At 40.3% G+C, this 17533-nt stretch overlaps 3 protein-coding genes and 1 non-coding gene across 6 annotated transcripts in view; 1 reads left to right on the top strand and 3 right to left on the bottom strand.

The window, feature by feature from the left end:
* dcaf6 (ddb1 and cul4 associated factor 6) overlaps window positions 1-2892 on the bottom strand; it is a 32908-nt gene extending 30016 nt beyond the window's left edge. For 2 of the 3 annotated variants that reach the window (XM_012864280.3, XM_012864281.3), the window contains exon 1: window positions 2509-2892. In XM_012864280.3, the coding sequence (XP_012719734.2) occupies window positions 2509-2596 (88 nt within the window). In that variant the 5' untranslated portion in view covers window positions 2597-2892. The remainder of the gene's footprint in view (window positions 1-2508) is intronic. The other variant, XM_012864282.3, reaches the window with a different exon arrangement.
* Window positions 2893-4250: 1358 nt separating this feature from the next.
* mpc2b (mitochondrial pyruvate carrier 2b) lies at window positions 4251-11377 on the top strand. Its single transcript, XM_012864284.3, has 5 exons — window positions 4251-4602; window positions 8006-8046; window positions 8767-8851; window positions 9266-9377; window positions 10450-11377. The coding sequence occupies exons 1-5, from the start codon at window positions 4509-4511 to the stop codon at window positions 10496-10498; spliced, it is 381 nt and encodes a 126-aa protein (XP_012719738.2). The 5' UTR covers window positions 4251-4508; the 3' UTR covers window positions 10499-11377.
* Window positions 11378-12398: 1021 nt separating this feature from the next.
* On the bottom strand, window positions 12399-16939 carry LOC105927519 (60S ribosomal protein L24). Its single transcript, XM_012864283.3, has 6 exons — window positions 16876-16939; window positions 16674-16749; window positions 16014-16124; window positions 13728-13864; window positions 12675-12738; window positions 12399-12530 (listed from the first exon to the last, which is right to left on the bottom strand). The coding sequence occupies exons 1-6, from the start codon at window positions 16878-16880 to the stop codon at window positions 12450-12452; spliced, it is 474 nt and encodes a 157-aa protein (XP_012719737.1). The 5' UTR covers window positions 16881-16939; the 3' UTR covers window positions 12399-12449.
* LOC118563837 lies at window positions 15039-15219 on the bottom strand. Its single transcript, XR_004931456.1, has one exon. It is a non-coding gene; the product is annotated as a small nucleolar RNA SNORA23 (small nucleolar RNA).
* Window positions 16940-17533: the final 594 nt, after the last annotated feature.

Below are 17533 nucleotides of genomic sequence, written 5' to 3'. Positions count from 1 at the left end.
CAATTACAGTTTTAAACTCAAAGATACTGAATCAGTTCCAATCCATTGCTGTAAAAAAAATAAAATAGTGGTTTAAATATGTAGCGATCTAAATGGCTTAAACGACAACAGAATGAACTCAGAGACCGCCATCATTCCCACGTTGCTGTGGATCACCTCGTTTCACCTCCTAACGCGCCCCACATCGTCACCTCCCACTGTTCTTAACACTAAATATATCTGATAAGAGGCGTGACCCACACAACCCCGCAAGCATCCTCTGCCCGTGCACAGACACAGCTCTGACTTTTATCTCGGCTGGGCTAAATGCGGCCCTGACTAAAGCTCTGAGGCACCGGCTCCACCTCAACAGGCTCATATCTCTTCATTCAGGCCTCTGCGGAGCGGACCTCCTGACACAACGCAGCCGTCTCCACTGCCTGCGCCGCTCCTGTCCGTCTGCGTTACTCAACTCCTCAGCCTCAGTCTGACGGGCTAAAAGAACCTAAAACTGAGATTTTAAACCTATTTTTAAACAGCTCTTATACTTATTTTAACCCTTCATGATAATATTAGAAAGAGGAACTGTCTCTAGGTACAGAACAATAGCAAAGACAAGCTTACAGCAGGGTTAGAACAGGAGATTAAAAACCACTGAATGAGACCAAAGAATAAAAAAAAATATTAAAAACACTGCTGAAAAATGCAGGAGCAGACGGAAACTTTTATTTTTTTAACTTCTGAATTTTTGTTTCATCCTTTATTTATTGCAATCATTCTGGAAATTAACATTATTGCTACTTGCGAGATTAAGACCACGTCCCAAATCAAATTAAGCCTCAATGTAAAAGATTCCATTACTCCCCCCATTCTCTGCCAATTACTGCTTGTTTCTCCAAATAACTGCTCAAACAATCTTTAAGACATTATTTAATACCCAATATTTACCCTTAATTAATTTTTTTTAAAACAAGATCTATTGAAAGGAGAGCAATAAGCTGACTGCTCTGTGTTTTGTACATGTTTAAATTGCAGCCGGGAAAATAAACGTAAAATGTAATTGATCAAATCTTAAATAATTTTAAATTTTGCATTAATTTGTGTGTGTGTGTGTGTCTGTGTGTGTGTGTTATTACAAATAGGACAAGAAAAATGTGTGTTTTCATGTTGATTCTCAACATTTTGGTTGTTTTATTCATGAGCCAGTGACCCGAGCAAACAGCCAAACTCGGTTTCAAGCCCTTGCATTGAGAGGCCACTGGAGAAAATCCCAGGGCGACCTGAAATTTCTCTATGGCTGTGTGGAGCAGGGAGTAAGGCCCCGCCCCCACCTGTTGCTGCAACACTTCCTCCCCTCCACCTCACACTTTTGGGGCTTGGACATATTTCAGAAAGTGAGCAAAAATGAGAGCTATGGTTGTAAATCCAGCAGAGCTGCACTCGTCGCTCTGCTTTAATGCCACGGTTGTTCGGTGGTCTGTCTGGAAAGCAGCCAGACACGGAGCAGAACGGCAGCAAGGCTGAAATATTTTCCAGAGCAAGTACCTTTCGCTCCTAAACAACTACCAGCTTTAAAGAAACACTATTTAAAATTGTTTACCCTCCAGGTCTATGCATCACAAATAACCACAACCACACTGATTTTATTAATCATGTATAAGCTCAACTATTAAATATAGATAATATTACTACTGCAACTCAAACACATCTTGCTCATGTTATGGATGTTTTAAATTTTTTCACCAACACCATGAAACCAGAGTATTTTATTCAACATTATCGTACAACAGCAATCCCTCACCAGCCCCATCCTCATATTAGTCTTTGTTTATTCTCATGCGATTTTTTAAAGTCACCCTCAAAACAGTAGAGAAACGCTAGAATTTTGCAAATTTCCTTCCTAAAAATCTAACAAATAAGAAACATTATTATTATTTTCCTCCAGGTATGGCAACGCAAACTCATACAGATTTTCTTTACTTTAGTTTGATTTACTGCAGTATTTGTTTTAAGAGACACTTGTTTTAGTAGGAGATCCCATTAATTATATCGATTTTTATCAACAACTTGAAATGTGTGTTTTTAATTGATAAGTTGCTTTAAAAAAAAAACTATTGATGATACATAAGTTCCGCTAAAGGACTTAATGAAGCACAAAGACAACTGATTTTTCACAGATTTATGGCTCGTGCATCCAGTAATTTACTGATCCGTGATAACGACACTAGATCTTGTCCGTGTATTGAAATATCACCGATCAGTTCAAAAATGTACTCTGATCTGAAGAGTTAGACGTCGTGGAAAAGCAGCAGATCTCCTAGTTTTAAGCTGAATAAAGTGACTATAACCCACTGCGTTCAGACACCACAGTAATTAGGCATCTGTCGGCCAATAAACGGCGTAGTTTGACTTGAGGACCAGTCACTTTTTAGCGCTTCCGATTCCTCCCAAACACAAACAAATCAAACCAAGGCGTCCTGTCACATCTGTCAGCGTTAGCATAGCAACTTGTTGTTGTTTTGCTCTCACCTAAATAGCTGGTTCTGATGGAGTTGGGCTCGCCGTATCCAATCAGGCGTTTATTAACATCCCAAACCAGGTTCCCAGTGCAGGACATCGCGAGCGAGACGGTTTGTTTTTAACTGACAATAACATCTAAACTAAGCTAGCGCTTCCACGGACGACGTCGCCTTTTGTCGGGTTTCCATCCACTTCGGTGCCCTTCTGTCGGGTCGCTGCGAGCTGATGGCGGCCCCGCAGCATCGCCGTGGGAGGGAGAAAGAGTCGCCCCAGTCCGATCCCCGCCGTCCGTGCCTCGGAGTCCACGCGATCCGTGTGCCCGCTCCGCGCGATCCAAACTCGCTGTCTTCCTAGCCTAGCCTGGTTTATTTCTTTCTGCGGATAGCGGTCAGCTGGACCAGAACAACGCGAGAAAGCGCGAGCTTTTGAGAAAGACGGTAGGTGCGTTCGTTTTAAAACACATGGGAGAAAACGCTGCAGTAGGCTTTGCAATACTAAATCTGTAAAAAATTAAAAAATTAAAAATAAAAACAATAATAATAAAAAAATTATATATATATATATATATATATATATATATATATATATATATATATATATATATATATATATATAATTTAAAATGCCTTTAGGGCGAAAATAAATAGCCTTTCTTGTAATTACTGAGTTTTGTTAAGTCTCTTTTTAAACATTCACATTTCTGCACAAATGATCTTATAAAAAAACTGTAACAGCTGTTTCCTTCATACAGACGTTCCCACCACAAAATAATTCAAATACAAGTTCGTTTTCACCCTAAAGGATTTAAAATAAGTAAATATTAACAGAGCACAACCCTCTAGTTATAATATGACAGTGTAAATTTTACATGCAAGCCTTTTTTAAAACATAGTGACACACTTTTGAACTCCATCCTAATTAAATGCAAAGGGTCAAGGATCACTCTAGCCTCTTAATTATCATTGCACATATCACCACTAAGTTGTTTTTTCTCATTTGCGTTCTTATAGTTTCAGATGAAGCCAAATAATCTGTACAATTTAAAATGTTCCACGTTTCCTCAATTTACAATCAAAGATTGTGATAGATTTTATAAGGAGTCCATGTGCTCGACCAACACAAAGTATTACGTAATTGTCAAATGGAAGGAAAAAGATACGGTTTTCAGCCTTTTTGTTTTTACAAATCCTAATCAAAAACATGTGATGTGCATTTGTGTTCAGCGTCTTTACACAAATCCATCTAAATAAAAACCAGCGCTATACCACAGGTGGTTACATTTGTAGAAATTACCAAATTGGTAAATGTATAGTTCAGCTATGTGCAATTTAATCTCAAAATTTAACTAATCTCAACATACAGTAGTAGGGTAGGGCATGCAACAAATGCAAACTCTGTAAAATATGACCATCCACATACAAGCCTTTTTAATTTTTCAATTAACCCATGTAGCTTATCATTTTCTTTTAGCTTCATGTACGGCATGTAATATGTAGCATTTCGTGTTAGAATATCACACAAAGTTCTAATACATACGCTGAATTGTGTCTGACTGCAATGTAGCAAAAAGCGGACAAGTGCAAGAGATAAGAACAAAATTGCCAGAGAGTTGTAATTCTTGGAACTTTTTGTTTCCACCTGTTTGGCACATTCGGGGAAGCAAAACAAACGGTCCCGAACGTCAACCAATCATCTCAGAGCTGTCACCGTGTGGACCAATGAAAAGCCTGCGCCGCCGTACGCCCGCCCCTCACGCGGAAGGTTGCGTCGAACACAGAAAGTCACCTCGTCGTGTCGGTCAGGGAGGGAAAGCTACTGACAGCTAGCCGCAGCTTCTGCCGGGGAAAGGTCGACAGTAGCATCCTCTCCCAACCTTAAACTCTCCCGTCTTCTATTTAAACTACATTAAGGAACGTTTAGCTGCAGTTCACCGACCGCTGAAGGCAGGAAAACAACAAGCTAACAGTTTATAACCAAGCTAGCCTCTGTAGTTTTGAATATCTCAGACCATGGCTGCGTTAAGAGCGTCCTACCACAGGATTCTGGACCGGATCGAGCACATACTGCCCGCCAAGCTGAGACCGATCTACAACCACCCGGCAGGTACAGTACCGTCCAGCCAATGGGACACTGGGGAGGTGCTGCTGGGAGTCCAGCTGTGAATGTTTATGCACATCCCGGAGAGAAAGTAAGAGCAGTTGCTGTCTAATCTGTGCGCCTTCATTTTACGGAAAGTCATTGTTTTCACATGGTAATCCCACTCTTGGCGATCTTAATCCACTGCAGACAGGTCTAATCTCTTTAGATCGGTAAAAGTTTATGGAAGTTTCTGCCCCCCTAAGGCTGTATACATTCTGGTTTGGCCGCATTTAGTTCATTCAAACTTTCCGGCTTTTCTCAGCTGACGCAGCTATAGTGTTGCTGCGCTTTGTTTTCTGTCTTGGGGATTAAACACAAATGCTTATTTTCAGTAACAAATACTTTTTTTTTTTACAGCCTTTGTTAACCAGATTAGTACTACTTTCATAATCATAGACCTTGAAAGGCAACGTTGATGCACTGTTAAAAATGTAAAAATCAAGAAAAAATGCTTGACAAAAAGGAAAAAAAAGAAAAACAGATTAGAGGTCTTGGTTTGTCTCCAAGATGGAGATATTTCACAATTTATGAACTGTTGTAATAGTCTGGGTGGCATTTTTACGCCTTATTGTGACCAAAAATGTCCTGCAAATCTGTTTCCCCCAAAGTAAATTGATGTTTTTTTGCTTTTAAAAACTTTAACAAATGTTGTGTATTCTAAAGGCCTAATTTATGCTACAGGCCTGCACCTGATAAATGATAGTAAACACTGGGAGGGAAAGGAAGAAAAAAAATCAGTGACCTCAACATTCCCTCATGTCAAGACTCATGACTTGTATTATATGTTGCCTGCTTAACGTCTATCAATAAGGGTAGCATAATTATAGCAGAAAAACCTGCTAACATGACTTTTTTTCCCCCCACACAGAACTACAGTCTACTTTCTCCAAAACCAGAAAATAACTCTAGCTTTAATATTCTTAAGAATGCACTGAGGCTGATTTTTAAGTTTACTGAAGGGAGATTACGATGATACCGGTGTCACTCTGGGCGCTCTGGCCTTCACTTTCCAGAGTTTTTTTTTTTTTTTTTTTTTATGATTCAAGGACAACTTTCCTACCAGGTAGTGAGGGGCGGCGACAAAGGCCACCTCCCTCCAACACGATTTGCAGCGACAGACGTCCCACTTTTTGTGTTCAGCTCGCCACGTTTGACAGGAGTGCTGACTCAAGACCTGCAGCTTTTATGCTGGGCGTTGGAGCGCTTGCTCGGTTTAATTGTGTGTCATTCCTGTTTGTTGGATGTGCAACTCTGTTCTGACTGTGCGGCTGGATCTGTCAGAGACCGGAAGGAACGCAACTCTCGCTATTAGCCGGTCTAACAGGCCCAACATTCATTACTTTGTGCAGCTGAAATGCAGACTGTATGACAGGTTTTTTTTTTAGTCTCTTTAAGAATACAAAGGCATTGTCATAAAAAATGTTTTGCAAACACATTAAAGCTTATTAAACTTCTTTAGAGCTGTAAATAGTTTTCTGAGGGAGTCTATATGTAAATGTAGTAAGAATGCAAAATGTTGTAAAATATAAAAATAGCACTGGATTTGCATATTGCTGGCCAGAGAACCAGCAGGTTGAATGCAAAAAAATTCAATTTATTTTATAAAATTGATTACATTTTCTTAGTCTGGATGTTTTTTTTTTTTTTTTTTCGTTTTTTTTTAATGGACCAAAATTAAATAATCCAATTTTTTTGCCTTTAAATGTGTTCTCACACAACCTATTCTTTGGTTATACTCGAGTTTAATCAAAATCTTCAGAAGGAATTAGACGTGCGTTTACCTTTGATGCATTCTGTATATCGGCACAAAATACCGCCTAGAACTGCGTTAATGTCATTGTTGTTGCTTTAACAGAGCGAGAGTCCATGTTTTTTTTTTATATTGTGTTTTTAAAGTTGCCAGTCTCGGGTATTAAAGGCGGTAAGTAGAGGTTTATCTCTTTCGCACCCACTACAACATTAAAAACACAAAGTGCTGTACAATGCAACATTATTCCTTTAAAAAACAAACTGCTATAAATGAAACAAAACCGAAAAAAATAATAATAAAACTGATTTGTTGTTGGTTATTTGTGGCTCCATACAGAAGGAGATAGTTTAGTGTTAAATTAACCCTGTCTGTCCTTTTTTTTAAGCGAACGACGAGCTAAATCCTCCCTGAGCTTTTTATTTATGTAACATTTCACGTACGTCGTTGTTATCTAGAGACCAGTAATCGTTCCCTCACAGAGCTCCTTCTTCTTTGCCGTAAAACCAAAAACAAATTCCCCCTAATGTGCTACGTGTGCGCACACTATGCTGCATAAATATTTGATTGTTTTTATTTCAAACAGCAAAGCAGCCATTGTCCCGCCTGCTGCTCAGATGATCCAGCGTATTGGTTGTTTTCCTCTCCACTGTCGCTTCATGCTTGCTCAGTATGAGGGATTGCTGCAAAGCCATGGACAATGTAGATGACTCTCCCTGTGGCTCTACGCTCTTTCAGGAGTGAATGCTGCTTGTCAAGATGGCTCACCCGCTACTACCATCTAATGTAGAACAGATTACTGGATCAATGTGTGCTTCTGTGCTTTTTTGTCTCTCTTGTTGTATCTCTGCTCTGTCTTCTGTAACCCCAGTCTGTCGAGGCAGATGACCGTTCATACTGAGCCTGGTTCTGCTGGAGGTTTTCCTTCCCGTTAATGGGGAGTTTTTCTTTCCACTGTCGCTTGATGCATGCTCAGTATGAGGGATTGCTGCAAAGCCATGGACAATGCAGACGACTCTCCCTGTGGCTCTACGCTCTTTCAGGAGTGAATGCTGCTTGTCAAGACTTTGATGCAATCAACTGATTACCTTGTATAGGAAATGTTTGACCAATCTGTATAATCTGATTGATTTTTGATTTTGTAAAGTGCCTTGAGAAGACATGTATCATGAATTGGCGCTATATAAATAAAATTTAATTGACATGATGCAGTCTGCTGGGTTTCCGTAGAGAGGAAACTTTTTTACCAATCTGTCTGGATGATATGATGAATTTGACTTTGTAAAGGGCCTTGAGATGACGTGTGTTGTGAATTGGTGCTATATAAATAAAATTAAATTGTTTCGGTTATAGGAATCTTATGTAGCAGTAATAAAGAAATAAAACCCACTGAATTTTGCTGTACTTTAAAAGAAAATTTGCTTTATTGCTCATACTTTTATACCTTTTTTAAAGCATAACGTGAGGAATTAGTGGAGTTTTCTGCTCATGTAGCCTGCATGCCGCTCCTAGCGTACCGTCGGTACGTTGGGGCACCTTTTCGTTTTCCACGCCATCGATCGCTGTAAATATTTCCATATTTCCACGTCTCACGTTTTCCCTCTCTCCGTGTCTCTCCAGGTCCAAAGACGGTTTTCTTCTGGGCCCCGATGTTTAAATGGGTGAGTGCCCTCTCGCACACATTCATCTGCGAACCCGTGGCGAAAAACAGAGGTTGTTCCTAACCTTTGCTGGCTTTTGGCACCCTCAAACAAAGTTCAGCGTGACGTCATCACAGGGCGGTCTGTCTTCTCGTCTGGTTGCCAGTTCAGGCCACGAACGTTGTGTACCTCACATGTTCTGGGGTCAAAGTCCGAGCTGAGGGGCCAACTGACTGGTGTCATAGATATTTTTTTACGATTTTGTTATTTTTAAAGCATATGTGTCAAACTCAAGGCCCGTGGGCATTTCATGTCATTTAGTAGATAAATATATCCTTTTAAAGTGTATAAAGTAGCTGAACCTGTGCCTCCTGTAGTATTTTTTTTAACTGTGTAGTAACAGCATCCCACCACTAGATGTCAGCTTTCCCACAACACATTAAAACGATCCAAAAAGAGGAAAAGAATGATAGTTTAATGAGTTTAAAGTGTAACTCACCCCAATATTAACTTTTGTTTGCAGATAAACTGTTTAAACTGGGCCTTGTGGTGCTACTTTTATGTTACTGTGATTTGATTTTATACATTTTTATGTGACTTCTCTGAAATCATCTATCAAGTATCATCTATACAGGCGCAGCCGGCCCTTTTTAATGACTCCATGATGCCAAAGTGGCCCCATGTAGAAATGAGTTTGACTCCACTGGTTTAAAGGCAATCTGCCTTCTTTTTGCTCCGCAGGGCCTGGTCATGGCTGGTTTGGCTGATATGACTCGACCAGCAGAAAAACTCAGTACCTCCCAGTCTGCAGTGCTGACGGCCACGGGTGGGTTTCAGTCGCATTCATCACATTTTGGAGCATGTATTTCACTTTAATCAAAACTTATATTAATAAACGTGAACGTATTAAACATTGACGCATAGCTTGGTTGAGGTAACATCAGGTTACAACAAATGATCACTGTTTTTCCCCCCTCCATGGAGGGAAGGCGACAAACCGCGAGGACCAGATTCCCTGTAACGGTTCCCTCTGTGCTGGTTTATCTGGCCTGAGAAGATTTGATCAAATAATGCTAAAGGTCACCCGCTGCATCTCCCTTTGCAATGTGTTACTACAAACAAGCCTTATCTGTCAGCCTTTTTTTTTTTTTTTTTTTTTTTTTGGCCAAAACATAGACTCTGATCCGATTTGTCGTCACCGTGGACAACCCCCTCACCCCTTCTTGTTCTCCTCCCTCAGGGCTCATCTGGTCCAGATATTCACTGGTTATTATCCCGAAGAACTGGAACCTTTTCGCTGTGAACTTCTTCCTCGGCAGCGCAGGAGCGTCCCAGCTTTACAGGATCTGGAGGTGTGTGTGTGTTTGTGAGTTTACAGCAGACTGAAAAGGTGATTTATCAGTGGATTCCTCGAGTTAAATAGGCCACTTTACCCTCCTGATGATCTCCTGATCGGACCACAGGATAAAACCCGTGTTAATTCCTGATGTAAAACACCAGTAAGATAATTTCTGACCCTCCAGTCTAGAGATGTGGTATAACACAACCTAAACGACCGAACTACCGTCTGGAGAACGGCATCAAACGGCCTCTTTTGGTAAAGGTTCGGTAAATATCAGTACCGACAAAGTGACATATGTCTCATTCTCAACTTTGCTGTAAAAAAAAAAAAAAAGAAATGCCATCAAATACCTGCAATAGTGAATGGTTTAAATTCGTGATCAGAAACTTGTGAAGATATTCCATGAAATGTGAAGAAAGGAAGTTTTTACGCTCATTTAATAAAAGAAAATGTTAATAGCTAATCATTAGAGCTCTACCTGCACTCCATGCGCAGCAACATTAGTTGTCCCGAAGCTGTGCAGTGCAGAGTTTGGACTGTAGGTGGTGCTACAGGGCTTTTACTAAAGCGATCTCACCTGGTCAGCGCTTCATGTTTCTAGCAGTAACAACTAAAAGACACTAAAACGGGAATTTAATTTATTGTCAAAACTCAACAGTTTTTCAGACTCCGATTTCCAGAGTTATTTGTCCTTTCCAGCTCTTTTTAAAGGTATAAATACAAAACTTAATCTTGGCGTTTGGCAGAAGTTAATTTAATATACAAGCTATAAAAATCGGACTGTAAGGAAGATAATGAATGGATTTATAGCTGGATGGTGAATGGATAGACGCAACCTTCAGAGAACAGAACGTAGAATAAAGACTGGAAATATAATCCATATTTTTCCATACAATCTTCACCCGAGAGCAGATTTCTCTCTCGCCCAGACTGAGTAGAAACGTGTTTATTGATGGGATCCATTTGGCCTTAAGGGACAAAAGTCTGGACTAAAAGGAGTACACAGAAAGCTACAAACAACAACAAAAAAGTGTGCATTTTGTATATTTTTCTAATCTTCTTTGTCCTTCTCGTCTGTGCAGTTACGATCAGGAGCAGAAGGCCAAGGCTAAAGAGGCAGCCGAGTCCTGAGGAGACTGTCGCCGCGGTGCTGCTGACACAAAGGGAGACTCTTCCATCACCATCCTGTACTGTTTCCATAAAACCCATGCCATAACCAGATTTTAACACATTAAACCTGCTCACCCTGAAGGAAATATGCACTTCCCCCCCTTCCAAGTTTCACATTTCCTCAGGGTGTCTAAAATAAGAACATTTGATTTTGTTTTTTAAAATGAGTTTAAGAACCGTGGTCATCAACGCACAAGTACTGCTTGTTCATAGAGTTTTCTGATTGTACATTGTCTGATTTAACCCGCCATGCTTTTATCATCCTGTGCACGAGTCGGGGAGTTTTTGCTTCGGATGTAGCAAACATCAGTACCTCGAGCAAAGTTCCCAACCCGCCCGCCTAACAAGGTGGATGTGTGCTGAATGTTACCCTGAATTTAAGGACTTCATCATATTTACATAGATTTTAAATCTTATTGGGAGTCCAGGTGTCTGTACCTCAGCAGTCATTAAATCATTGACTACCACCTAAGGGTTCCTCACTTTTACGTCTTTTTTCTTTTTTTAAAACCAGTCGGGAGAACAAACCCTGTTTTATATATTTCTTTATTTTGACAGAAATGTGTTAAATGATTTAACATGTGCATGCAGCTTTGCGAGTCAACGAGCAAACACTGGTACAGACTGTGACGGCTCTTTTTAAACGTCCAAAAATCTATGATCTCAAATGTTTTATTTTTCAACAACTGACTCAAACTATTTATGCAGCAACACCCTAATTTTGCAATAATTGGTGTAATTAATCTGCCCACTGTTCAAAGATATTTAAAAGTTGATTATTGTAATGAGATTTGTATCGGTAATGGCTATGTATCAATAATAAATCAGACTAACACAGCCTGGCTGCGTCAGAGCGTTGACAATTAACTGGGAATATACACACAGATGTTAATTAGTGCTTATGAAAATGCTTGAACAAATATCAAAATGTTTCTTGACTCAGACATGATTGTAAGTACATCTGAAACCATAGATTAAGTGCACTAAACTAAAATAAGCCCCCCTTATTACATTCTGTTTGGTCAGGTAGGATTCATACATTTTCAACTTTCTTCAGTCTGAAGTTCACCTACAGTCCCTTTAAATAATAACTAAAGCTCTGATGGGTGACTCATTAAATTTGATTTAACCAGCGGCACGACCTGTCAGGAAGAAGTCTTTACTCCCCAATCAACAGTTTACAAATGCACCAAGACGTAGACGATAACTTTTGGGGACATGTCTGGTGGTCTGATGAAACCAAAGTTGAAGTGTTTTTATATTTGAGTGTGAGAAAAAGCTGGGAGGTGGCAGCATCACATGTTAGAGGGTGGGTCCAATAAAGGTGACAAGTTACACCAGATGTTCTCAGGACCACAGTCCCAAACTACTGAGCTTCAACCAAAACATTTGACCAAAGTCGTCGTTTCTAAAAGGAACTTCTATCCAATGCGGAAGGTGTGGAAAAGTCGCCTGAAAGACTGGAAACTTCTCATTCATACAGTAGAAATGTTGGTAAACATAACTGAGCTAAATTAAGAAATGCTTCTAGTATGTTAATATCTGGTTTTAACTGTACATCAAAACAGACATGATGCTAAATGTAATTAATATAAGCCTTTCAGCGTTGGGTGGAAATACTGTGTAAACAGACCAAAAACACATCAATACTCCCTCTTACTGTTAAACCCAAAATAAATAAAATGACATTAAGAAGTGGTCCTTCCTGAAGCAGCTGAATACCACTTGTCCTCTCAAGCTACACTGAACTCATGTTTCCAGGTTAAACAGCAGCTCAGGAGGAGCAACTAGCACCATGAGGCAGAAAGAACCAGATCAGAGCATCTTGATACGATGAAAAAAATAAACGGAAAGACACACATAAGGTCTGACCACAAAACTTTATTCACAAGCAGTAATGGTGAGCCCAAGTTTAGCGTTTTCCTCCGACACGAGGTGCGTTGGGCTTCATGGGCTTGGCGATCTTGGGTTTCTGTGCCGTCTTAGCAGAGGTCTACGAAAAGAAAGAGGCGTTCAAAACAACACGCAATGAATTTACATAGAAACTGGAACTGACTTTCACTTAAAAATCCAAAATTTGCTGAGAATAATAAGCAGAAACGTTCAATGATTAATGGAGTTTAACCACGTTTCTCACCTTTGCACTTGGCGCAGCGGGCTTCTTGGCGGCCTGCTTTGCCTTCTTGGCCTCCTTGGCAGCTCTACAAGAGAAGAAAAGTGTTTGAACAGTAGATACCGGACAATTTTTCATAACATTTTAATAAAATAGTTTGGTAAATTGCCGATGTTTTGAGGATAAACCTGTCAATTAGGTTCTAGTAAAAAATTCAAGAATCTAAGCAACAAAAACAGACAGTTCCACATTGTTTTATTTCCAGTAATTCATTTTTAACATGTTTTGCAACTCCTGTTAAACAGATATAAATAGTAATTCATGCTTCTAATAATTAAAGAGAACGGTAACTGTAGACTGAAGGCAGCATTATGGGAGGTGCTTAGACTTCTTTTAGGTGGAGTTGGGTTCTGTTACCATTTTCTTCGTGGTCCATTTCTTTTTCTGCAGAAAAGAACTACGTCCTCGTTTTGATAAAGAGTCCATTAGACCAGTGGTTCCCTGGTCCTGCATGTTTCAGGTTTCTACTTGCTGCTAACCACCTGTCCTAAATGCACGGGTGATTAAGAGGCTCCTGTCGCCCTTGATGGCTGCAGGTCATGCATTATTTGAAGCAAGTGAGCTGCAGCAGAGCCAATTAAAACATGCAGGACGGGTACTTGAGGACCAGGGTAGGGAAGCACTGCATTAGGCCTTAAGTGGAGGGTCAAAACAGAACAGCGTGTCTATAAAGAGTTTCCTCCCCACAACCTGTTTAATGTCTAATAGATCTTTGCAAACCTTCCTGAATCTTTAACTGCTCACATTTTCATTAGATGGTTGTTGGCAAAGAAGCAAAGAGTTGTTTTTGTCCAGACCACACTCCTACCAGCCATTAGCTGTAAGAGTGATTTATGAGGACATGGCTAAACGCTGACTAGTCTCCTTTTATCAAAGCCACATTTCATTACGTCTGAAGGAGCTCTTAAAGAGTTGGTTTGAAACACAGAAAGCAATCACATCACTCAAAACGCTCAGTGGAGAACGTCTCAAAGCCAAGTCATAAACCAGCACGGGACTTTAAGCTCCTCCCCTTACCTGATGGCCTGCTCCCTCTGGGCCTTACGGACCTCGGGTTTCTGGTTCCTCTTGGCCAGAATCTCAGCCAAGGAGGCGCCAGTGATGGCCCTCTGGAACTTCACTGCGCGGCGGGTACGCTTCTTCGTCACCTCTTCCTGTGGAGGCAGGAAAGACGTGGATTTGTGTGCTGCAGACCAGAATATTTGAAGGTCTTTTTAAAGACATGAACAGGCCCAGTGTTTAAGATAAAGAATTATGTTTTCTTTAATATCATATCAGTGGGGATAAATCCATATTTTAGGAATCTCAGGCACCATTATCTGTGTCCAGCGTGGCTGAGACTATCCAGCAGACTGAGCTCGCCTGGAATCTAACAGCTAATGAATATTACACTCCACAGTCCTGAGGAGTGCTATAGTGCCTGATGATAACAGGAAGAGGACATCGTTCACTTCTTGCAGACACTCCTGGCTTTGTCTAAAGAGAAAACAGCTACCACCATCAGCAGATGAACAAGATGATGTGAATTTCTGTTGAACACATTTCTAGATTATTCTGAATTCAGCTTTTGTCTAATCACTCATTTAACTTTACAACAGTTATCCAGTCCGATGGAAAATACCCATTTTATTACGAATCCAACAACCCTGCTGGATCATCATGGTTTCAGGGACGGTCAGAGAAGGCGCATTAGTGAATTCATCTAGAAAACTGATCCTGAGTTTTAACTTTACCGTCGCCTCAGAGCATGAGGGCAGACTCGACCGACCAAACATCTGCTGTAGCTCTATTTAAGCTAACGGACGGTTTAACGTCACCAGGCGGGGGTTTGTAAAAGCCGGCATAAGCTCTGGGCTCAGAGACGTAAACATTACTCAGACAATGAGGTGATATTTAAGCAGCAGATAACTGTCTTCCTACACTGCCGTATTCAAAGGTACAACAAAATGTAAGATAAATAAAACACCTCATGTATAAAACCGGCATTTTTTGTGACATAATTACACAGTTCTCTTGGGATTCTCTGGCCACGAAAAATCAACCCCATTGGGTTTAAGCCTGGCTCAGGTCAGATAAAAACAAGTATTTAAGAGTGTTGACTCACCATCTACTTAACTAAGACAGAAGTACATCATATACATTTAACCAGCCACAAGAAGGGAACTCCACGTGCATCAGAGTTCCTCAGCAGAAGCACAAGAGGCAGGTTGCTAGTATTAAATTAAAACAGCCTTCACCTGACTAGGCGTACACTAACTCCCCATTTCAGTGTGCCTGAAATAATAGATATTAACTAAGTGGAGCGTCACCGCTTTGGGTAAATGAGCGTTTTGTTGGAGAGTTTGGAGGCTGGCCGATGATGAGGCGTCTGTGAAGACCTCAAAGGCCAGTACTATGATCCCCGCTTGTTCTATGGCTGCAGGTGGGGAGTGAGCGCTGTAGCCGAGACCGCAAAACGCAGCCCAACAACAACGCGTAACACAGACCAGCACTGTGCACACCGTTCACCCGCAGCCAACTGTGTATATGATCAACTTTACATATGTTTAAAAAAATAAAAACAGCTAATAGACGTATTGGAGCGGTTCTTTAAAACTGTAGAGTTCAACCTGGGCTAAAGCACCAATCAGTGCTATATGAAACTAAAGATATGTTACATTCAGCCATTTATTTTTAGTTTAAACTATAAACCTAGCATTAAACATCTCTTACTGTGTAAAGACATGCTTCTTGTCTGCACAGCATGTAGAAAAAGGAAAACATTTCAGCCGAAAGTACGTCCTCAGAATGCTTTGACTGGTTAGATTCTCCAATTAAAAATTGTGTTAAAGTCGAGGCTCTGCTTACACTCTGCAAGATGGCCAAAATTTTGTCCGAAGTAGTCTGGACAATTACTTTGCTGAAATTCTTAAAAACAAACACTATTCCTTCAAAGCTTGGCAACACCTGCAGCATCCTACTTCATCTCCTGGGAGCTGCGGTCTATAGATGCGTCCCTGCTCCAACACAGCCGCATCAAATATTCCTCCTCAGAGAAATACCAAAAGTTTCTCACTTTCTCTATTGTGGCGGTAAAAGGAGCTGTGAAAAAGTCGGCTGGACTAAAATAATCAGGCAGTGCACCACTCTGAAAAACTTAGGGCGTACCACTGCAATAACTTAAGGCTGTTCATTAAAATAAAATGCAAAATGTATTTCTAAACCAACCAATTGTAGAGATTAAACCCTGCTTGGCGTTCAGCTTGTGAATATCTGCAGCCATCGGTGTAGGGGTATATGAATATCGGGTGCCCTGGTACTTACAGATTGCCCCTTCTTGTGCTTGCGTCTATACAGCACAGTCCAGTTGATCTGTCGGGGGTTCCTCTTGGACAGAAAGGCAGACTCGCACTTGGCGTTCAAAAACTGGAAGACCTAACAAAAACAAAACGATTGCTATAAAAGGATGTTTGTGTAGCACCGGAAATCTGAGTTAGTAGCTCAATAGACATTTGATGACAGGATTACACCAGTAAATTACGTTATAAATGCGACAATAAGTCACAATATCGTTAGAATTACTAAATTGTGTGGATATACAAATAATGGGTTGTCATTCGTCACATTGTCACACCAAGTTTAACAAGAAGTAAAGACAATCAAATGCGATCAAACTAAGAAATTGCATGTAAATTCAGCGTATGCTTAACTATAACACTTTTTACAATGCCATTTCCTGGGTAACAACCTCACGTGGGTGTATGCCTCTAAAAGGATTTAAATGAACAGTTCTTGGTTGTCCATGATGACGCTGGAAGCTAACGTTAGCATGTTAAACAGCTTTCCGGAGCACCAAGACGAGCTATTACCGAGTGAACTGACAGGCCCGAACACCTTTTTATTAATTTTACACAGAAAATTAAGATGTACCCCATAGAACAGCTACTTTTAGAACGGGAAAAGGTCTCAATGTGAAATGGTTACCTTTCCGTCTATCCTGGCATATCGGCGGCCATGGCCGGGGTATATTTTATACCCGCTAAAACTGCACAACTCGACCCTGAAACCAAGAAATATAACAGGTCACTGAAAGAAGAGTTCACATTATATCGGTTCAGGTAACAGTTGTCTTGACAATGTTTATTAAACAGTTAGGATTGCTTTTGATTATATTCTGTACACTCACTTCATGATGGCTACGAGAGGGCTCAAAACCGGAAAGGAAGATGCCGGAAGCGGAAACTGATTTACAGGTCATTTATTTGATGTTTTTTAAAAAAATACACTGGAAATTTAATTTGATCGACTTATTGTTGTTTTTTTGCATTGGTGTGTTTTAATATAAAATATTCAAACACGTTTTTTTTGTCAAATCAATATGTTTAGCTAGACGGTACAACATGACGTCATAATTTTGCCGTTGCAAAGCAAAAGGTGAAAGTTTTGAATTTATTAACAAAAAAAAAGTAAATCAACATAAGTGCTTCCTTAAAAAAAATAAGTAGTTTCTTTCAACTTCATTGTTATTTTTTGTTTATTTTCTAATTCCAATTTTGTTGGCGGGACGCGCGTGCAACGCGGACTTTCAATAACTGTAGTCCTACAGGAGCTGAAATGTGAAGCACTCTAAAGGAAGAGGAAGACGCGTCGAACTACGTTTCCCATAAACCCCTGGTGCCGCAGTTTGACAACCCAAAGATGCTTCTTGTGTTTCCCATTGTAGCTTGTAGCTAAAGCTTAGCGTAGTCCTGTGCCGGTAGGATGGGTGTATCAGACTTACAGTGTGATACAGATGCTGGAAGTGGAGAAATTCTAGTTTTTCGTGGAGAAAGAGATAAATATAC

The sequence above is a fragment of the Fundulus heteroclitus genome, chromosome 7 (genome assembly GCF_011125445.2).
Source record: "Fundulus heteroclitus isolate FHET01 chromosome 7, MU-UCD_Fhet_4.1, whole genome shotgun sequence".
NCBI classification, from domain to species: Eukaryota; Metazoa; Chordata; class Actinopteri; order Cyprinodontiformes; family Fundulidae; genus Fundulus; species Fundulus heteroclitus.
The sequence above is the reverse complement of the archived record's forward strand: the minus strand, read 5'-3'. Positions and strand labels throughout refer to the sequence as shown.

Coding starts and splice junctions, on each gene's coding strand:
- mpc2b (XM_012864284.3), top strand. CDS start 4,509: ATGGCTGCGTTAAGAGCGTCCTACCACAGGATTCTGGACCGGATCGAG. Junction 8,852..9,265: donor TGCAGTGCTGACGGCCACGG/GTGGGTTTCAGT, acceptor CTCCTCCCTCAG/GGCTCATCTGGTCCAGATAT. Junction 9,378..10,449: donor CAGCTTTACAGGATCTGGAG/GTGTGTGTGTGT, acceptor TCGTCTGTGCAG/TTACGATCAGGAGCAGAAGG.
- LOC105927519 (XM_012864283.3), bottom strand. Junction 13,865..16,013: donor AGCACAAGAAGGGGCAATCT/GTAAGTACCAGG, acceptor CTGCCTCCACAG/GAAGAGGTGACGAAGAAGCG. Junction 12,531..12,674: donor CCGCTGCGCCAAGTGCAAAG/GTGAGAAACGTG, acceptor TTCTTTTCGTAG/ACCTCTGCTAAGACGGCACA.